Genomic DNA, 23,487 nt, shown 5'->3' on the forward strand with positions numbered 1-23,487 from the left:
GAATAAATATCAATGGGTAATTGGCGCAAAACGTCTATACCTTTCAACTTTATTGTGTAAAACGTCCTCACCTTTCATTTTTTGGCATTTTTGTCCTCAAATCAACCTTTCGTTGCGATGAAGGTCCTTCCGTCCAATTACCATCCATTTTGCCGTTAATTAAAGAGAGAGACTCAATTTCTTGCTGGTCAACAGGGGTAAAATCGTCCTCACCCAACTGAACCCTTCATTTTCATCTTTTTCTTCGAACAACAAGAGGCAGTTCCCATTCCATTCCCTTCTAGTTCTTCAAAAATTTCCATTTATCTTCCATTTCTACAATTTTTCCTCCATTCTCCTCTCGTATGGGCGCGTATCAGCAGTCGGCGTAGTGGAAACCTACGTTGAGAGTTTTTCCAACAAGCGACGCGACGGTAAGAATCATTATTTGTCTGTATTTTTGTTTTCCATTTCATATTTTGGTGCTTTGCATGATTGAGTGTATGTGTAGGATTCTGATAAAGTTTATTATTGTTACACAGGACTTCAAGGAACAACATGTTTCTTCCGTTTCTGAGAAAGCCCGGCAATGATCAACCCACCTCCAGCACCTTGTTAGGATGAAAACTCTCTGCCAAGTTCTATTAATTTTTTGGCTTTTATTTTTGTTGTTCAGTACACAAATTGTCATCAGGTAGTGGATACAATATAGCACTTTAGGAACCTGTTTTTGGTGTTTAGGAACCTATTTTTGATGTTCAGAACTTATGTTGGCTGCAGAGTGGATATTTTGCACATTTGAAATGAATTGTATCTATTTTTGCTTCAATTTTCGTTTATCTTAGCTTCAACAGGTAGTGATTATTTTTGTTTCAGTTTTCTGTCAATTGGTGGATGAATTGTGCTCAAATTCTGTGATAGAATTGTATATTTGGGGACTTTTGAGTTGGTGTGTATCAACATGTGGTATATGGAAGAAAAAAGGGAACGCTCTCACCAAAAATTTTTAAAAAGGTAGGGATGTTATTCGCAAATTTTTCTAAAAGGTAGGGACGTCAATCGCCAATACTTTTTATAGGTAGGGATGTCTTAAGAAAAATTATAACTACGTAGGGATTATTAACGCAATGTTCATTAGATTCCCAAAAAAAGTGAACAGGACCCGTCATCTTTACCAATAAGCCAAAATGAGCCAGTATCACTGAAATGATAAATACACAGCACCCATTTCCACTTGATCTTCGTCATTTACCCCATGGTCATAAACTAGAAATGAAAACTTAGTAGTTGTCTCTATAAATTGACCACCCATTCAATACATGTCTTTCTACATTTTTCTAGAAACCCAACATTAGAGCAGCAATGGTAGACCTGGTGGTTGGATTTCACCATATATGTTCTTCACGACAGTTTTTTCCTTCATTTAATATAATAATTTAAAGTATTTTCACACCCATTTTTCAGCTACTGTTACTATGTGGACTACGTAGAAGGCGGGAAGAAGGGTTCAGTTGGATGAGGACGATTTTACCCCTGTTGACCAGCAAGAAATTGAGTCTCTCTCTTTAATTAACGGCAAAATGGATGGCAATTGGACGGAAGGACCTTCATCGCAACGAAAGGTTGATTTGAGGGCAAAAATGCCAAAAAATGAAAGGTGAGGACGTTTTACACAATAAAGTTGAAAGGTAGGGAGTTTTGCACCAATTACCCAATATCAATCAATGAAAGTAAAATTTTTATCATTTAAAATTTTAAGAAGAAAACAATTGTCATCAGAATATGTTCACTCAAATATTAACAATGTTCTTTATGGCAAGATATTTATTCTGCTTCTTCTTGTAAATGGATATTGAAATTTAGGCCATCCATTTATATACAAATACATAGATAAATACATGCAAACTACAAACTACATATATAAAGTACACATGCACACAAAACACTATAACAAACAAATGAAGAAAGGGTATTAAATTTTCGATTTTAGGTTTAAGTGATAAAATTATGGACTAAACATCATCATTTTTCAAAGAAAGAAATAATTCACAAACATTTAACTCTTGTATAAATCCAAAAATTAAGAAGTCAAAATTTTACAGCTTATTATTGCCACAATGGACTAGATTTCTCAAAGGTTAACCAACATTTGTTTCCATAATGTGATTTGCATTAGAAAATAACCAATTATCTCATACAAATTTCGGACACAATAAAATTAATTTACAGAACCATAATACCATAATCATCTTTACAAATAGAAAGAAATTTGTTTAAAAAGTGCACTCAGCATCTCATTTGACAGCATATAGGCATTTTGGTAGAGGGTAATTATAATTCCACGTCACAATAACCTCCTTAACTTCACAGGAAACTTTCATTATTGTATGTCCGAACAGTAATGTGGCAGGAAGACGAAACTAAATGAACATAAAGCACAAATATCCCTCATCTTTCTGAAGAAAGCAAATAGAAGAAGTTCTATTCTAATTAAGGCATCTTATCATTTCTTAATGGAAGCTTCTATTCATTTATTTTCATAAAATTGGACAAAAATTTCTATCAAATTCTTATAAACCAAATCTATAAGATAATTATCGATAAAATTAAATCAATCAATAATAACTATAACTCCAGATTCCAGAAAAAAGAATACATTCCAGATTCAACCAAAACTCAAACCTGGCGAATCCATGGGTCAAGTTCAGCTATGGCGGTTGCGAGCGTTTAAAGCTTACGATAACGGCCAACGTCCGTGATAGCGGGGTTGTTTATTGATATTTAATTAAATAGTATTCCAAAAATCGTACAGATTAGAACTAGAAAAACATACACAACTAGAACTATAACAAGAACTAGGGGTACGAACTTTCATTTTGAATGAAAAAATCGTTCCAAAATCTGCGAAATGCCCTAATTTATTTTTCAATTAAATAGGCAATATATATTAACAAAATACCAATATTCAATTTACAATTAAAGTTAATTAAACAAGCATTATTATATGAATAAAATTAAAATTATTTATGTGCTTGTATATTCCACTTTTTCGCAATCGATTTTTTGTGAACGAAAAGTGAAACATTTTATTAATTAAATAAGTTTTGTTGAAAGATTCCTTATGACATTAAGGCCAATTTTCCTACAAATTTATCCACCATTAATTGACCAAACTCTCAAATCAATTGATTAGAGAGGAAAAAAAGAAAAGAAAAAGAAAAAGAAAATCAAGAAGAGGGACAAAGCACCAGTCAAAATGTTTTCACTTGCATTAAATCAGTAAAATTGAACATTTATTATTTTGTTACATTATGTGCTAAAAATCAACAAGTATCATGAAGGTAAAATGGTCAATATGTTTAAGGAATGTAGCAGTTTCGAATCACCTTCATTGCATTTGTTTTGGAAAAAATTGTTGAAATACAAAAAATTGTAAAAAAAAATATTGCTCTTAAAGAGTTTCGAATATAGGACCTCCAATTCAATAGATGAAGAGCTAACCAGTTGAGCCATCAGAAATGTTTATTGTTAATATGAATTATTAAATATATAATCTAAAAATTCTATTTATTATCAGCAAAAAAAATAAAATTCTTTCCAACGAATCCAGTTAGGACGACCGCTCTAGCCCGTCACCACCTAATTCCGCCCCTGTCTGTACAGCAAATAAAAAGGAAAAGATACTAAAAATAGTGAAATCTGGCATTGGGGTTTTGGAAATGACTGGTCGAAGCTTGACGAGTTCAAGCAACGAAGCTTTTGCACACTCCTTAGTTCTGTAAACAAAAATGACAAAACTGCTTTTCAATAAATTATTGACAATTATCTCTCATAGGAAATCTTAAAAGGCATATTCCCAACGTAAATCTTCCTCAATGCCATATTGGTCAAGTTGGAGTTCGCAAAACATCCAGCAACAGAAATCTGAACAACAATAATACGCCGATCGATTTTTTATTGGGCTCCTTCAATGCTAAGATCGAAGCATTGACGTGCTTAAAAGTAACAAAGCTATACCCCTTCGACTTACTCAAAACCTTATCAGAATTGTGAAGAGAAATGAACAATCAGAAGGTTGCGTGAAAGGAATAGCAAGAAAAGTGATGGAGGTTGCATGAGAAGTTGGATTATGTTATGAATATATTTTTTAAGGGTCATGATGACATCATCAAAATGGAGTCGTAGCAACCTTTTGGCTTTACTCTTATAAGTTTGTATATATGTAAGGCTAGTCAATCATAATGTTAGGTAAAATAGCATATATCAATACTTTTTGTTCAAGTAGTCTATAGTCTATTTGATTATATATTAAATTAAAAGTCTTACATACACTTAAATTGAAATGACTAAAATGTCCAGTTTGAATATCAATATTTACCAAATCTCCAAATATAAAACCCTAAATCCACTTCATTTCTAACGTTTTCAATCCCATTTTCACCATATTAAATCCACCTTCAAATCCAACTTTTTATTCTTCGTATGCATTATTCTTACTTACAATTAATTATTACATTTTGAAATTTCTTTATTTGAATCAAGAACAAATCAAATAGTGCAAATTTTGGAGGTGGGTTAGCAAGAATCGATTTCAAACAATTGAAGGTATGCTTTATAAATTGAAAATTAACGGTTTCTTGTTATTTTCTAGTTATATACTGTTAACAAAAATCAATTGGGTAAGCAAAATTTCCTGTGAAATAAAAAAACGAAATGGCGCCATTTTTTCGGTAGTTGGGTGCCTTTTTTGTAGCTAAGTGCAGTTGTAATTTGACAGTGGTGATATTGATATAATTGTTTGTAAATTAGTCATTTCTCCATTCTTTTTTAGCTTTTTATTATTTTAAAGAAATTTAAACGGTATATACACATTTTAAACTACAGAATGCCATTTTTCTGCTTAAAATCTGTTATATAACAATATGGATTGCTTTTGTTTGTTATTGAAGTTGTGTTTTATAGTATTCAGTTTTTGAAAACTAATGGAGCAATATATATACTTCTTTTTGTTGAATTACAGATATGGACTTAGTGTAATGATTGTCATTTATTATTTTGTTGAATTTGAAAAGAGTGATCAAGGTTGATGGATTTGGAAATAGATGGTGAATGATGAAGACACCGCAACAAATATTTTTGTATCAAAAACTATTTCATATATGGAGTTGTATGACGAAGTTTGAAAAGCAGTTAAGTTTGATCCCATTATGTATGACATCGAAATGAAATTTCTCCTTCCTAGCATGGCAAAATTCTGGGTTCCATCAATGAAGATGACTTGTGATATAGATTTTAGTTTATTCTTCTCTTTGCATGAGCACGTTCCAATTTGTGTAACCCTTGTGGAAAAAAGTTATGTTGATCAATAAAACATGGAGCTTTATATGGTAAACATTTGGGAGAATCATGAATACAATTCAAACGTTGTTGTGGATAATGCGGAAGACATGGATGAATTAAATATGTAAAAAAGATAAGTCTGACGACAATTATATGCTACCGTTATATCCATTTAATAAAATTTGTGAAAACGATTGTGTGAACTTTACAAGTGATGATTATTGAGATGGGGGTGGAAGTATGCGGCAACTACATAAATGATTCTCATATGATAAATGAAGACAATATTACTCATAATACACCTTTTACATTTGTAGATAAGATTATTGGCATTTTATAAGTTGTTGCTTGTCCTAATCCTTGTGGAACATTATTTAAGATTCTTGACGTCGATGATGTGCACATTAGCCAAATTTTTCGCAACAAGAAGGATCTCCAGGCATTACTACAAATCCTTGCTGTAGCAAACTCTTTTAAATTTAAGTTCATTAAGTCAAATAAAAGTACAAATGTAGTAGTTTGTGTTCAAAAAAAATTTGCAAATGGCATTTGCGAGTTGAAGGGAAGTGACGAATTTAAAATTCGAAAGTATTCAAGTTATCATAATTGTTCATTGGATATTCACCACTAAGATCATAGACAAGTTAGTTGTTGGATGATTGGAAAAAAATCACGTCGAAGTTTGAGGATCCCAAAATTATATACAGATCTTCGAACATTCAAAATGATATTCGTTGGTAGTTTGGCATAGATATAAATTATTATAAGGTGTGGATGGATAAAGAATGTTCTTTAGAGCTATTAAGAGATTCACTGATCTTAGTTATGATAAATTGGCCTAGTATTATAATATTTCGAAGAAGAATAATCTTGGTATAGTGACACTCATTGAGGTTGATAATGAGAACCGTTTCAAATACTTTTTCATGGCTTTAGGACCAAGCATACATGGTTTTTACTCTTCAATGAGACGGGTCATTTCTGTAGATGAAACATTTTTCAAATCCAAATTTCCAAGTACGTTACTTGTTGCCATGTGTCAAGATGCAAATCTTCAGATATATTCTCTTGCATTTGGCATTTTTAATTTTGAAAACGATGCATCATGAACTTGGTTCTTCTATAAGTTGATTCAGGTAACGAGTATGTTGGAAGGGCTTGGTTTTATTTCTGATCGCAAGGATGACACTGATAACACTATAAAGATTGTTTATCATTATGCATACCATGGATATTGTATATGACATCTACAACCAAACATAAAGTCCAATTATCATAGTAGTGATATTTTGCCATTGTTTATGGCAATTGCAAAGGAGTAAAGTTTGATTAATTTTGAAAAATCAATGGCAAATCTATATCGTAAAAGTTCAGCAATTGGAGAATACATAGAAAAGAAATTTGAGTATGAATTTTGGTCTTGATCACATTTTAAAGGAATTTGTTACAATATTATGACAACTAATAATGCAGAACTTTCAACTTATTATTCAAGAATGCTTACGAGTCTCCAATACTTGCTATGGTTGAGCAAATCAGAAAGACTTTACAGAAATGGTTTTATGAACGACACAATGGGGCTAAAAAATGTGCAACTACTCTAACGCCACCTATTGAGGATAAAATGTGTAAAAAGTATGATGATGCAAAGGGACTGATACTGGTATCAATAAATGAGCACGAGTTACACATCGATATTCAAAATGAAGTGCATATTGTTAACTTGGAGGTAAGAACCTATAATTGTAGAGAATTTGATTTGGAAAAACTTCTTTGCAAACATGCACTTGCAGTAGCGAAGTTTAAGGGAATATCTTGTTACAATTTGTGCTCACCTTATTATATTAGTATAAGCCCTAATCCGAGGGAGAACGCCATTCTTCTTCCTCTCCACATCAATTTTCTCTCGTTTTGGGTGAAGAAACTCCATGGAAGGCTAGAAATCTTTGGTGAAGCAAGGGATAAACTCATCGGATTTGGTGATTTCATATCTTTCATTCATGTAATTTAGTGCTTTAATGTCAAATAATTCTAGTTTAGACTTTCTTTTCATGATTTTATTTATGAATTTGGTTTAACCTTTACAAGATTTCTCATAGATTTAATGATGTTACTTCTATTGTGGAATTAAACTAGGTGTTGAATTTCAATTTCATATAATGTTGATGGTGGATTATTTACTGCTTTATGATTTACGTATAGGGTCGATTCTTAATCTTAGTCCAATAAACAAGTGTGGAAATATGGTATAGAAAGTCTAGAGTATAGAATTACAATTGAAAATTAATTGATCATTATTGTTAAATCCTTCGACTAGAGAGTTGGGATGAGAACTTCTAGTTGAGTAAAATGTATGAATGATTGATGTGATTGATCCAATCCGAGAGAGTGAATTCCAGCGATTTACTATTCCACACATTGATATTTAAATCTCATTTCAATTTGGTAAACTACGTTTTAACGATTACAAGGAAAACCTTAGCTTTTGATCATTTGAACTATTTTCCCATCTCCTTGTGGATATGACACCCCAAAGCTATACTACAACTACCGTATTATTCTTTGGGCGTAACCAAATTTTGGTGCCGTTGCTGGGGAGAAGGTACAAATACTTGAAGGATTCTCGAGCAAAAGGGTGAATTCATACATCTTTTATCTTTTTAGTTTATTGTTTATTTTTAGTTATATTTTGTTATTTTTGTATTTTATGAACAAATATCGAGATGAACGAGGGCGATTCATTGCAAGACCTCAACTAGAGTTTGAATCACTTTCTAACCCTTTTTTCGATACTGAATCTGTTGGCACACACATTACATCACATAACACCATGACTGATAGTGAACATGAAGAGGCACCAACTAGGACTTTGCATGATTATCTTCATCCCACACGCACATCTACACTATCATGCATTATATTTCCACCTAATATGCCACGTATGAACCTTAAACTAGGAACGATCCAACTTCTTCTCACTTTTCACGATCTTGAAAATGAAAACTCATACGTGTATAATGGATGCAATGAGCTTAAATTCTTCCCATTCTCTCTTAAAAAAGAGCAAAAAACTGGCTATAGTCATTGAGACCACACTCGATTGGGACTTGGGCTGAAATGACTCAAGCATTCTTTGGCAAGTACTTTTCTCACCACAAAACAACCACATTGAAAAAGCAAATATCTTCTTTTACTCAAAAGGAAAGTGAAACTTTATATCAAGCGTGGGAAAGGTACAAAGAATTGTAAGCCCTCTGCCCCCTCCATAGTTTTGAAAGTTGGCGCATTGTGAGTTTTTTCTATGAGGGATTATTACCTAGGGAGCGTCAATTTGTTGAAATTATGTGTAATGGGGAATTTTTGCAAAAAGATCTGGATGAGGCCATAGACTGACTTAGCTGAAAAAGCCCATACTTGGACTGGACCTAGTGCCACTGAGAGTATTAATAGGTCACGACCCTCTGAAAACCCGAATAGCACTGGTATTTATCATATTAGGGAGGAGGATGACCTTAGAGCCAAGGTAGATGCCCTCACTAAAGAACTCAAAATCTTACGTGCTAGAGACTCAAAGTCTATACAGAATGCATCCCATGTTGAATCTTTAGCACCATATTTTGTTTATGGTGGAACTGATCATCTAGCTCAAGAGTGCGCTACCTACGCTGAGATGAAGGGAGTTTATGAGGAACACTGCAATGTCTTAGGCACATACCAAAAGCTTTATTCTCCCTTTTCTGAAACATACAATCTAGGGTGGCGGAGTCACCTTAATCTCAGCTGGAAATCTGAAGGCCAGCCAAACAAAGCTCACACTGCATCTCCATATCAGTCCACATCCTCTAGAAACTCTTTAGAAGACACTCTACATACATTTATAGAGGCATAGAGTAAGACTAACCAAAAGTTTGAGACTATGATCACCCAAATTGTTGAAAAAAACAAGAAAATAAAATCTCATATGTTCAAACTAACTAATGCCTTAACTGTAGTAGAGCGTATTTTCCCAGAGCAAGCTTAACCGAACCCTAGGGGACAACACATGGCACAAAGTTCAGGATTAGGAGAGACCAACTTGAATGAAGTGAATGCCATAACCACTAGATTTGGAAAAGTCATAGAACCAACCCCCAAACCTGGGGAAAGTGAGAAGGATCCCACTAGCATAGAAAAGAGCACCCCTAGTAAGGAGGTAGTGAAAAATTCATCTAGAGTGCCTTTCCTCAAGCCCTCAAGTCGACCTCGAAATCTTCTAGTCAATACAGTGAAATCCTAGAGCATCTCAAGCAAGTAAAAGTCAATCTACCTCTTTTGCATGTGATTTCCCAGGTCCCCACATATGCCAAAGTCCATAAGGATTTGTGTACTGTAAAACGGAAGCACCATGTCAAGAAAACCACCTTCTTGACTGAACATGTGAGTGCCGTAATTGAACAAAAAAGTCCTGCCAAGGTATAATGACTCTGGTTGTCCTACTATTTCTTGTATCATAGGAAACCATGAGATTTCACAAGCTCTCCTCGACTTAGGGGCTAGTGTCAACATCATACTTTATGCTATATACTAGGTGTTAGGTCTATGTGAGATCAAACCAACTACAGTGGTCCTACAATTGGTGGATCGGTCCACTATTAGACCTAGAGGGGTAGTTGAGGATGTGCTAGTATAGATTGACAAATTTTGTTACCATGTGGATTTTTTTTGTTTTGGATGTGAAAGTAGATGTGAATGTTAACTCTAAGATTTCCATTATTCTTGGTTGATCTTTACTCGCTACAGCTAACGCTCTTATCAATTGCAGGAATGGTTTGATGAAACTATCTTTTGGGAACATGACCTTAGATGTCAACATCTTTCACATCATGAAATAGCCTAAGGAAGATGATGAGTGTCATCAAACATACACGATTGATAAACTCGTTGAGGAGGAAGCACATGCGCTTATTGACCTCGACCCTTCAAATTCTGAAATTCTCGCAAGGGATGATAATAGGAATATGCTGATATTGATGTTGTTTTTAATGATTTTTAGGATTATGGGATACCACTGGTAACTACTTCCAATGTGTTTGGTACAATGCGCCGAAGGTTGACAATGCCCTGGCTGGATGCGGGCTGAAGATGGCAATATTGGGTCGAGCCAATGACAATAAACAAAGGCGCTGCTTGGGAGGCAACCCAAGGAGAGTTCGTTCTCTTCTCTTTCTTTTTATTTTCATTTATGCATTCTCTCTAGGTTTAGTCCATGTCTTATTCATTGCATTCCTTTTATTTTCATTTTTTGCATCACCCTTTCCATTGAAAACTTTCAGACTTCTTATACTTCAACTCATGTGATTCATTTCGGCAATCAGGTGACATCTTTCCTTACCTTTATTTGGTAGACATGTTTTTGCATTGAGCGTCATGCAATGTTTAGTTAGGGGGAGCGTTTAACTTAAATTTTGTTGCGAGTTGCATGATTTACATGGAATTTCGATCTAATTTTTTTTAAGTCCCTAATTCACTACATGTTCTTGAATGACAATATATGCCACTAGGAATTAATGTCGTTTATGAAAGTTTAGATGTTGACCCATTTGCTGAATCTTTTCGCACACAAGCCTTGTGGTAATATAGTGGTTTAACACATGTAGTAAGAGTAAGTTCTTGCTGAAGTTTTCTTTTGAGAGTTAGTGAGGATCGAGAGCAACCATAAACTAAAAAAGCAATAAGCATTCATTGGTTTTGTGAATTGGAAACTCTTTTGAGAACATATGGTTTGTGGTAAGATGGTTGATTACTTAGGAAATGATGAATGTCAATTTAGGATTAACATATAAGCCTTTCACGCATTCTTTTTCAATAATTACAACCCCTAGAAGCCATGTTGAGCCATACACACATATATAGTCTTTTCTTCAGACACCCATGTTATACATACTTTTCTATACTGGAAAGTAGCCTGTACACGTATTTTTCCACATTTTTACTTTCAAGTGTGTAGTAGGCATTAAATGTTTATTTGTGAAGAATAGAAGCAAGAGAATGGAAAGAGTTAGTATGTGTTTGAGCAAGGCGGATAAAAAAATGAAGAAAGAAAAAAAAAGAAAAAAAGAAAAAAAAGGGAAAAAGAGGAAAATATTGATTGATTTTGGGAATTGAAATATGGAAGAATACATTTATTAAAAAGTGTGAACTATTGAAATGCGTGATAATATACTTATCTATGCACTTGGAAGTGTCTAGATCTTTATATCCTCTTTTCATATAATCCAACGTGCGCCGCATTACAAACCTTTTACATTGACTGTTTTGATCCTAAGTATGATTGTGAGAATTCTCATTTGACAGTATGCCTATAATAAGATCAATGTTCGCTTGTTGTTCATTCATAAACATTTAAGCCTCCGAATTCCGAGTCCATACCATTTCTCAGCTTAATAGAGAGAAAGCCGCACTAAATACTTTGATACCCGTAAGTTATGGGGCTGAACCTTTGGTTTGAGGCATACTTGATACTACATGTGTTAGGGTTGACACACACTCGCACACTTGGCAAGTGTTTTTGATATCTTGATGATCATGGCATTGTTAAGTTCTTGTGGTGTTGAGTTTGAAAAGAGTATGAACTGTAGCTAAATTGGAACTTTTTATTTGAGTTGCAACGTAAATCAATCATTCATTTATATTGTTTTGTAATGAATTGCTAGGGACTAGCAATAAGCAAGTTGTGGGGGTGTGATAAGAGCGTAAAATATGATATTTTTCCCTCTTAGTTATTGCATTCATATGATTATTTGAAAACGCAGTTTTCATACGATTTTAAGCCCTAACACATCAATTTTCTCTCGTCTTGGGTGAAGAAACTCCATGGAAGGCTAGAAATCTTTGGTGAAGCAAGGGATAAACTCATCGGATTTGGTGATTTCATATCTTTCATTCATGTAATTTAGTGCTTTAATGTCAAATAATTCTAGTTTAGACTTTCTTTTCATGATTTTATTTATGAATTTGGTTTAACCTTTACAAGATTTCTCATAGATTTAATGATGTTACTTCTATTGTGGAATTAAACTAGGTGTTGAATTTCAATTTCATATAATGTTGATGGTGGATTATTTACTGCTTTATGATTTACGTATAGGGTCGATTCTTAATCTTAGTCCAATAAACAAGTGTGGAAATATGGTATAGAAAGTCTAGAGTATAGAATTACAATTGAAAATTAATTGATCATTATTGTTAAATCCTCCGACTAGAGAGTTGGGATGAGAACTTCTAGTTGAGTAAAATGTATGAATGATTGATGTGATTGATCCAATCCGAGAGAGTGAATTCCAGCGCTTCACTATTTCACACATTGATATTTAAATCTCATTTCAATTTGGTAAACTACGTTTTCAAGGTCACAACGAAAACCTTAGCTTTTGATCCTCTGAACTATTTTCCCATCTCCTTGTTAATACGACATTCCAAAGCTATACTGCAACTACTGCATTATTCTTTGGGCGTAATCAACCTTATACATGAGGATAGACAACTGAGAAATTGGTTCCTTAAAGCTGTTTGCGATGATGTTTGTTTACGTAGCGGGTTGTTCACGACGGGGGTGTTAAAGGTGGTAGGGTTCGAAATAGAAGAATAATTACACACTAACTTGATTTGAGAGAAGATATAGAAGAGTAGTCATATAAAATGGGAAAAAACGGTGGTGATGTGTCACAACCCAAATATACAGATAACTATACATTACCCGTGTAGAAATGATATTGATGACTTAACCTAGACACAGAATTTCACACATTTTTTAAGAGAAAATGAAATAAGCATCTTTACAATAAGGTCCCTATATATTCTCGCATGGTCACCTATGATGCACATATGGTATGTTATGACCAAATACTCTATAATCAAATTCCAACATATTTATTTTAGGGATTCCAGAAGTATCTACCATGCCATTTCAAAAGTCATATATACAGTACAAGATTTTTCACATATAATACAATAGATTATAAGATCAAAACAACAGCCCACAAGATAACCCTACAGACCATAAGAGCTTTACAGCTAGCGTTGACCTCTATGAAGTTCCATGCTCACCTACAATGCAAAAACTACATAAGCTAATGCTTAGTAAGCAAAATCATGCATGTCATGAGTATGAGTAACAATGATATATGACACCATGTCATTCATTTTAAACATTATGCTAAAGATACATCATATTCCAATATTCATCAAAGTCGGCTTGAAATCATTTCATTTAGGATCTTTCATTTCATTGGACCCTTGACCCACTAACTATACACAAGATAGAGTTCTGCATAAATCAATATCAATAATCAATAGTCAAATGGTCAATATGAGATCGACACCGATTAGTGGATTATCCTCTCGTGACTACTAGAGGCCTATTCCCTATCTATCTCTATGATCACCCAAGATGAATCCCACCTGGTAGCACCAATAATCATAATATCACAAGGGCATAGTCGAGTGGTCCACCCTCCCGTGATCACCCAAGGCCCATCCTCTGTCTACTTTTACAATCACCCAAGAAGTATCACCAACGATGCCTCACGTGCCTCGGTGCCATAGTAGTGGTCAATAAAACATTTATAAGGAAAACTCAATTTGAAATCATGTTTCACATGTAAAGTTTTCAACCATGATCATATGTCGTACATACCGATGAAACTGCTGATAAATGACATACTTAATAAAAATCGATGTCAATGGGTTTCACAACCACATACTTAATGATTATAACCATCATATGATGTGCAATGAGCCTCTAATCAAAGTTATGTAAATATTTCAATATTACTTTACCACAAATACTAGGTTCCTGCATCGTAGTTACAAATTGATTTTTACTTACCTTTCAATAAGTGTGCAAGCTCATACGGAGTGTATATCAATTTTTTTTGCTCAAATTCTAGAAATCACTTGTATTACCATCAAATATTAAAGACAATCCTCAATTTAATAATCTTAACACACAATATCCCAAAATACGTTCATTCACGCCAAAATAATTTAGACGAAATTATCATTTCAAGTTACTGATGTCATTACAAACTAGCCTCATAAATCTCGTTATTTCTCGAGTCCAATTATGAACGTCAATGTCATCCAATTGTTTTCAACAACCTATACTCTTTAGAATCTATTTTCTAGGCCCAAGAGGTAATTAATGGACATGTAAAAGTTGAAACTACATCAAACATGTAAATGGACAGAATCTGTTTTTTAGGTTTCCCTCACCGTCCAACTATTTTTCCAATTCTTTTTCACTCCCTTAACCATATCCAGTGAATCCAAAATTTTACCACACTTCTATAACATGCATGTGAAGGTAATTATGTCATAAAGTTCTGGTAAGTGAAGGGTTTTCAATCTAAAGAATAGTCCATTTTCCACAACACCAAATCAAGCAGTTTTCATTGTGATAGTTTTTCGATTTTTCATTGTATTAGTATGCCACCAACAGAATTCTCGGCCATTAAAAATCATTTCTATACTTCTGCTTGCATATAAAAACATCCATATTGATAGATATAAGTTATTCTCATACTATCATCCAAAATCAAGGGTTGAATAGGTAGGATTCAGCAACTATGCAATTTCTATCCTTACTTGTTTTCCTCAATACATCTCCAACAATTGTCACTCTTTTTTGCCATAATAATGTCACAAACACCAATCCCAACAAAATATCAGGTAATTTTAGTGGCTCAAGAGATTATAATACTCTCAAAGATAATGAAAACAACCTTAAAAACCGTGAGCTAAACGTAAGTATCCAGAAATTCAGTTTTAGCTCTTTGTTTCTGCTTCTCTCTGTTCCTTTTTTCTTTCTCTTTCAATTGATGGTTAAATGTGGATAACTTGGAAGGCTAAACATGTTGGTAGGAGATGTATATAGTCTTAAAAGGGGTTGGGGCGTGACTCTTCCTTCAATAATATTGTTTAGCCCCTGTTTGAGCCCCATTCATTCCACAAAAATACATTTTTAAACAGTGTTTTAACATCATTTTAACCACACATTTTCAATAAAATAATATTACACGCAAATTCAAAATTTTTTCTTATTTTTTAACCACACATTTTTCATCAATACACTATTCCAAAATTTATTTATTCTTTTCCAAAATGGGGCTCAAGGTATTAGTTATTCACTTTTGGAGGCAAAACGTAATGATAATAGTGAGCATTATATTTCTTTTATGAAAAAATAATGAAATATAATATGTATTTTTTGTATGTTGATTATTTATTTAATTAAGGTAACTTAATCTTTTATTAGTTAGAGGAGGGAAAGGGGAGTCGAACCTCTGCCTCGTATGTGTGAATTTCTCATCGTTGTGCTAAATTCAAGTTAATTCTACTTTAAGGGCCTGTTTGATAGCATGGAACTTCAATTCCTTCTTTTCCCTTTTTTTGTTGTTTGATAGCATTTTAAATTCCATGGAAATCAGTTCTTGCTTTTGTTAAAAGTTGTGCAATTCTTGATTTTTATGGAATTCCAATTCTCACCTCCAATTCTCACCATTTATGGTGAGAATTGGAATTCCAGGCACTGTAGCAAGTTTTTTTTATTTTTTTTGGATTATTTTTGTTGGTAATAGAAACAAATTCTAAGAATTATTATAAAAAAATATTTTCATTTAATTGACAATTTCTATGTAAAACAAAGCCAAACAAACACTCAAAGATAGATGATTTTCTTGAAATTTTTTTTTGTTTTGGCAATGGAAACAAATTTCATTTTCAATACCAGTAAATTTCATCCATTTAATTGACAATTTTCATGTAAAACAAAGTCAAACGGACATCAAAAAATACTTTTATTTTAACATTTTTCACGTGAAAAATTAAACCAATCAAACACAATAATTTACATTTCCCAGGAAAACAATTTTAGGCAATTCAATTCCCTAAAATTCGTTTTCTAGGCAATTCAATTCTATCTTTGCAATCAAACGGACCTTAAATGAAGTTCTTGGTAAAATAAATTTTATGAAAATTTTAATATGAAAAAAAAATTTCCATTATTTCATACAAATATATAAAATCTACTAATACATCCACTGGAGTAACAATTGCGCTAATGTAACATTAAATGATCCACTTCGCTCATTGTGATAGTTATCCTAAGTGATACATTCTATTTGACGATTTATGATTTGATATACTAATGTATTAATTTTTTTTTCTTTTTTTCATCTCATACGTCAAATCATTGGATTGAATACAGCCCTAAATTTAGCGTTTGTACACGCTGTTCATTTTGCAGTCATTTACCAAAGTTAAAACGAAATCGTTTCGGTGGACCTCGTACGGAACCGTAATCAAACCTGGAATTAGAATATTATTCTTTGTATAAATTTTTCAGAATCTTGAATTGTAATTTTCCCAATTAGTTTACCTAACTTTTTTCTTTGATTTTTTCATTACAATTTTGTATTTCGGAAAGGGTTTGAAGTGAGGTAAAAATGGCGGAAGCTTCTGATGATCATCAGGTCTGCAGCCACTGGTACGATTTTTCTGTCATTTTTCCCTCTTTATTTATTTATTTTGGTTTCGGTTAATCTTTCACTTGTAATTTTTTGTTATTGGAAAATCTTTTTATTGGTTTCTAATTAATTAAATAACAATCCTGCCAGGTTAACTGATCTTAGTACGGTTATGGAAGCGTAATACGGCATTTGTTTCTCGAAAACTCAAATTGCTCATGCATAATTCTTCTTGTTTATAGCATGTGATGCACATGTTCGTGATTTATAACATTTCCTGATTTAAATTTGGTCACATTCTTAGAAACTCGGCTCTAGGATCGGTTGTTGGAAAAAGTGATTAGCAAGATGAGTTGGTGAAATTGGTAGAAGTCATACCTGAATTACATAATTTAGTTTGATTGTTTCACAAAGTAGTCAACTAGTAACTTCTTTATGCTTAATAACCATTTATGTTTGATAAGGAACAGTGAGTTCTCTCATCTTTGATTGTTGTGCCAAATGGGGCTTTACCTTTACTAGTTAATTACAATTAATTTTAAGCAGTATATTATGGTTGATTGGGCTCGGTTGGATCTGGTGCATTCAAGTAATTATGGATCTTTTTTTAATTTTTTGAATTCTAGAGGTGGTCTAGAGTAACTGATAGTCAGTTTGAGGTCAGTTATTCTGTTTAAGGTCATTGTGCAAAGAGCAATTTGCAATTTCCTTGAAGAAGAGGGCCGGGGGTGGCATTGGGGATTCATTGAGCTAATTTAGAGGCTGTCAATGGACCCTTTAATTATTCAGCATGATCACTGGTGATGTAGTACTAGATGTGGAAGCTCTTAAAACATAGGCTAATGGTGAGAATTAGGATAGATGTAGGCCACAGAAATAGATAAATTAGTTAAAAATGAAAAATTACATATGCAAGAAAAGGGACTCTAATAATCACTCTTAGAGGCCTTAGGCCTCAAATCTAGGGCCAGTTCGCAACTTGCCTATGTGGAACTTCAGTTCTTGTGAAATTTTGTTCTTTTATCTGTGCCTCAGATATAAAATTTTTTTTACAACCATATTTATAAGAATTTCAGGACTATTCTAGAATTTTTGGATTGAATTTCACATTTCACTAAGTACTCAACTAACACACTGTTTCTATACGCTAATTCCATTGATGTCTTTGATAAACCTTTGTTGGTTGCTTCGCTGATATATTTCTTTTCTTGTACTGATGATCTGTTTTGTTGTTACTCCTTTAATGCTTATTGTACAAATGAACTGTTTTTCTGCATAATTGAGTTTGAAAATTGTTGTTATATAAATACCAATTAAGAGAAAAGAATGATGATTTTGGAGAAGATTCTGAAATTAAGAGATTGATTATCTGAAACTGTTGCTAATTTATTTGAAGAATATTATTTTTCAGCGAGAGAGCAATTCCTTCTTCAAATATTGATTTGCATTTTGCACACTGCTCCCGGAATCTAGAAAAATGTAGATTATGTGGTGATATGGTTCCAAAAAAATTTGCGGAGGAACATTTTCTGAGCACTCATGCTCCGGTAAGCCATCTTACCTGGTGAAATTCTATTCTATAGTTTTTCCTCTGGAATTAATTATAACTTTCCTAAAACTTGTTTTATTTTCCAACTTTTGTATGGATGAGTTCTTACTTGAGTAATGGAGTAAAATTTCTTGAGTTGTCTTATGTTGCCAGCATAGTCTTCAATCGCTTGCAGGGTCGATATGTTCTTACTTCTGCATTGATTATAATTTATCTTTATTAGTGCCTTCATCTCAATAAATGTGGCTTATACGTTCAACTATCTATGTGCATGTGGTGGGTAAAAAATTTTTTTGGCTATTAAACTTTTAAGAGTCTACTTTTTTCCTTTTGAACTTTAAATGTTGAACCATTTTTCGCATTGAACTCCCAAAAGTTATACCAATTACAAATTCCGTTCAAGAAGAAGATTCTATGCTTCAAGAAAGAGTAGAATTCTCAAATGTGGTTTTCTTCTGAAACCGCATATTGAAACCTTTGGTTAATCCTAGTGCCTCTTCTTTTTCTTTTAGTTGGAGCTGGAGTCATGAATTCAAGTTTAAATCCTGCTATATTGCGCAGATATTTAGCCAAGTCATACCTGAATCATAAAATAAATTCGCAAGGCCAAGCTTGGAGCTTCAAAAATTACAGAAAAATGCTTGTGTCATGCATGCATCTAACACCTTATCAGTGCTAGAAGGCAGTTCTAAGTACAGAACTAATAAAAGGTAATGTTGTGTTCACTGTTCAGCAACACTGAGCTTGTGGGGGCAATAAAGTTTTTGATGGTGGTGGGAGCTGATGCTACTCGATCCGACTTCACTGATATTCACTTCTTCAAGTGGATGACAATACTTAAAATCATGCTCTTTAGTATATATTCTTTATATCATAGACTAGAAACTTCTTCATCCATGGGTCCATTAATTCTACTTCTATAATAAATGCATCAAAAATTTCACATTCTTGTATTTAAATCACTCAATGAGCTACCACGAAACATTTCTGATATGCTCGTTAGTGCAATGAATTCGCCCCCGGAACAACAAAACTTCTGCAAGTTAATGCTAAACTGACCAATTCATTCAAAATGGTTTTCTTACTCTACAATGTTTGTTACTGAACCTACCACTGAAACCCATCTTTTTATCTAATTCTTATTGACACCAAAAACTAACTCACCATAGTATTAACTGCTTCCATAATCCGATACTTGAGATTTTCCTCATCAACTACCAACAGAAGGCATAGAAACCTGCCATAAATCTAGTCTTCCAAATGGTACTCACAAAATTCCTGTCATACATCTCCTTTTACTCTCCTACAACATCAAAATGAGACTTCTATTGTTGCAGCACTGCTTTTACCACCCTTATTTTTAACAGAAGAGCTACCCCCCGTTCTACAGAAACAATCTCCTTCCTTGCTTTATTCCATGTCTAGTAGTTTCTTCCTCTTCCTCTTCCTCCCATCTGTCTGGTAGTTTCTCTATTCTTCTGACAACCTTTGTTTAAGAAATCATCCTCCCCTTAGCACTGAACATTGCTTCCACATTGTTCTCTTCCACCAGCAATTTTCAATTTTGGTATGGTAAATTTTCTTGTCTCCCCTCCTTAAGTCTTTGGAACTTTAGGAACTCCTTTCTCTTATTATTACATCTTTCAACCAGAAGAACATTAGAGGTTACACAGTATTTGTTTCTGAAATTCAAGCCAACACCTTGAATTAGCAACTTCTTTCAACGCATCTTTCAGAGACGCTATTACCAAGTAAACACTAAGAATTATTGAAAATTTCACATTCTTGTATTTGTTTCTGAAATTCAAGCCAACACCTTGAATTAGCAACTTCTTTCAACGCATCTTTCAGATACTTTGTAACACAGGAATGTAACAATTTGACAACGATCGGTTCAAGAGAAAAGGGATGAGGAAGAAAAATGGTTCAAGAAGAAGAAGAATTGAGGGCATCAGAATTATTGAGTAGATAAACTAAAATCAACGAAACAAATCTTCTTGACTCCAGGCACGTGCCGCACTCAGTTCTCCCAGGCCGATTCACAAAAGAATATCTAATAAACTAGAATTTTATCGAATTATTAAAGCTAATCTAATCTAGCTAACATAATTTGAATTGAACTCTATTTTAAAATCCTATCAAAATTCTCTCTGTCTTCATCACTCTGTTTCCCTCTGTGAATCTGATTGCTCCATCCCATTCAGTAAAAAGGAACATAAAAAATTTCTGTTCTATTCTAAAATCCAGTATTTGACACATTTGTAAAAGGAGATAATCCATGTCTAAAATACTATAAACAGAAATGAAAAATTAAACTTCCAGTGAAGGCGAAGATCCAAAAAAAAAGCTTAAAGGAAAAAGCATAGATCATGATCCCCCGGTCCTAGAAAACACCCTGACCAATTTATATGTTAGGATTTTCCACAAGGAGTAGTTTCAGATTTAGAGGAAAAAGGGTTTTATTGCTCAAATTGCCTTTTCTTCAATTCTAGTGCAGTGTCAAAGTTTTTTCTTATGGGTTGCTATCACGAAAGTGTCTATTTACTGTCTCAACGAAGTATTTAATCGATTTGAACATCTAGGTTGGTTGTTCCTGTGAAAATTTGATTGTGGGCATAAGTTTTCTTTTCTTCTTCTTCTTCTTCTTCTTTTTTTATTATTTATTTATTTATTTATTTATTTTTCTGTTTCTTTTTAGTTTTATTTTTTGTTCAATGCATCTGAACTTTCAAGCAACCGGTGGATGTAATTGCTTGTTTTCACGTGTCATTGAAAGAATATAGGTGGTATGGTTAAATGGTGAACATACTTTCTGGTTTTATGCCTAAAGTTTTCTTGCTAATAGGAAAATCGAGTATTACTGACAAGAAAACATCTGAATTTTAGTGGTATTTCGTCCCTGAGATTTCCTTTGTGCATTAGCGTGTGGAACAAGAAAATTAATTGTATAATCTCGTTGGAGGCTAATTAACGAGCTTAGTAATTAATACTCACTTCCTAAAATGTTTTTTCATCCTTCAAAATATTTGTTATCTGAATGTAATTATTTTTCAGGTCTGTCAACTTAGCTGTTGATGTAAACTATGAATGTGAGGATTCACTACTAACATTGTGATTTAAGTGTCAAGTAATAATACCCTTCCTATTATTTCACAATCTCTTATAAGAAATAACATGCAAGCACGTTAGCACGAAATCATTCTACATACAGTATTTTTTCTCAGTTTGCTTTCATATAGAAAACAAAAAGTTGGTTAAGTATAAGAAACGAGATTGGAAGAAATTACTAAAGAAGGGCTTATTGAGGGCTTCTTTTAATGTATAGAAGGGATCTTGATTGGTTCCGGAAATTAGTTTAAATGACGGGTACAAGATTTATGTCTCAGTTCAGATGCAAATTTTGGCTTCGGATGTACCATCATGTTCTGAATAGAAACACTGTTCTTATTTGAAATGCTTGACATAATACATTATTCTAATGTCTCATTGTTGTGGATTCCTTCCATTTTCTCAATTCTGGATTTCTATTCATAGTGAACTCAATACCTTGGGCAGGTAGCTTGTTCCCAGTGTAGTGAAACTATGGAACGTGATGTTTTAAATTTTCATAAAGGAGAAAATTGCCCGCAAAGGATTGTGACTTGTGAATACTGTGAATTTCCATTGCCCGCAATTGATTTATTGGAACATCAGGTAGTAATATATTAAGATGATGAATATTGAAATTTTATTAGGGATGTAATCTGTTTGTCCTCAATTAATTCAGGAAGTATGTGGGAACCGGACAGAGTTATGCCATCTCTGCCTCAAATATATCAGACTCCGTGAGAAGAGTGGCCATGAAAGCCACTGCAATGGTCTTGTCAACGACATTGCAGAATCTTCAAGGTATGAAGAATCGGACATTTTTAGTTAGGCATGTTTATGATAAATCTTCCTTTGGAATGAGAAATTTATTCTTGCTACACTTCACCGAGTTTACCTGAAATTTGACGTGTAATGATTGATTTTCTAGGACATGTGTGTAAAAATAAAATAAAAGAATTCAAGTACTAATGTTGGGAATCCTGAAAATAGTGATACCAAAAACTTCATTCTACATGGGATCTTTGTTTTTTCCTAACAGTACGGGTTTGTTATTGATGCGTATGGTAACATTAGCAGAAAGGGATTGCAATGGAGGTTGTTTAGCACCTAAAAAGAACAGATACAAAAAGAGAACACAAAAATGATACGAGAATATGTCTTTTTCCATTTTCCTGAAAGATAGGACACGTGTAGATAGCATCACTCGCTTCTGAAACTAACCTACCTCCAATAGAGTGATAATATATTCTTTTGTATTTTTTTTTTTTTTTTTTTTGTTTCTTTTTGTTTTTTTTTTTCTCCCCCCCCCCCCCCCCCCCCAAACACAGAATTATATTTAGTTTCTTATTCGTTTGGTCTGACATGGGTTTTTCTGATATCAATGAAGGAACACGAGGCCACCTGAAGGAGCTCAAGAAAGACCACCACCACGCGAGTTTTCACCAAGGCGCCTCCTTTTTTCCATTGCAGTTACTGGCATCGCTGTTCTGTTAGGTTCCCTTTTCTTCCAAAGGAAAAGAGAGCAAAATCAAGTGCATTAATCCTAAATATTGCACCTATCTGCGTTTGTTGTATGCAGACATTTTGTTTTAATTGGATTCGTTACATGTGAAACACTGATTCTGTCACTGTTTATACGTTCCAATGCATATGAAGCCGTGATGAGATGGAGCTGAGGATCAAAATTTGCTCGCGTAAATGCCGATATCAAAATTTTATTCCATGTAAAATTGGCGATAAAATAAAATCATTTTGTTTTTTATAATAATAATTTGGTCTTATTTTCTGTGGCTATCCTATGAATTTGAACAAAAGTAAGAATGTAGAATGATTGCGATGAGCTCTCCATAGCCTCAACCTTGGCAAGCTAAATAATATATACTAACAATCTTTCAATGGAACGAGTACTTCACGGTGGCCGCGGGATGGCAAAAAATATCAATGATTTTCACAAGGCTTATAACAATATTCACTCGAGCAAAATTGAGCACGAGGAAATAGAGCTTCCACTTGATTGTGATGACAAAA

General features: G+C 33.6%; 1 protein-coding gene across 3 annotated transcripts; it reads left to right on the forward strand.

The window, feature by feature from the left end:
* The first annotated feature begins 16,552 nt into the window (after positions 1–16,552).
* LOC111371724 (XIAP-associated factor 1-like) lies at positions 16,553–23,158 on the forward strand. Of its 3 annotated transcripts, none has more exons than XM_022993856.1 (6): positions 16,553–16,644; positions 16,784–16,843; positions 18,235–18,370; positions 21,928–22,065; positions 22,139–22,260; positions 22,847–23,158. In XM_022993856.1, the coding sequence occupies exons 2-6, from the start codon at positions 16,803–16,805 to the stop codon at positions 22,998–23,000; spliced, it is 591 nt and encodes a 196-aa protein (XP_022849624.1). In that variant the 5' UTR covers positions 16,553–16,644; positions 16,784–16,802; the 3' UTR covers positions 23,001–23,158. The 3 variants fall into 3 exon arrangements, with proteins under 3 accessions (XP_022849624.1, XP_022849623.1, XP_022849625.1); XM_022993857.1 differs by having other exon boundaries at positions 16,591–16,654; XM_022993855.1 differs by having other exon boundaries at positions 16,584–16,843.
* Positions 23,159–23,487: the final 329 nt, after the last annotated feature.

This window comes from Olea europaea, chromosome 22 (genome assembly GCF_002742605.1).
Source record: "Olea europaea var. sylvestris chromosome 22, O_europaea_v1, whole genome shotgun sequence".
Taxonomy (NCBI): domain Eukaryota; kingdom Viridiplantae; phylum Streptophyta; class Magnoliopsida; order Lamiales; family Oleaceae; genus Olea; species Olea europaea.

Coding starts and splice junctions, on each gene's coding strand:
- LOC111371724 (XM_022993856.1), top strand. CDS start 16,803: ATGGCGGAAGCTTCTGATGATCATCAGGTCTGCAGCCACTG. Junction 18,371..21,927: donor TTCTGAGCACTCATGCTCCG/GTAAGCCATCTT, acceptor TACCTTGGGCAG/GTAGCTTGTTCCCAGTGTAG. Junction 22,066..22,138: donor TTGATTTATTGGAACATCAG/GTAGTAATATAT, acceptor CAATTAATTCAG/GAAGTATGTGGGAACCGGAC.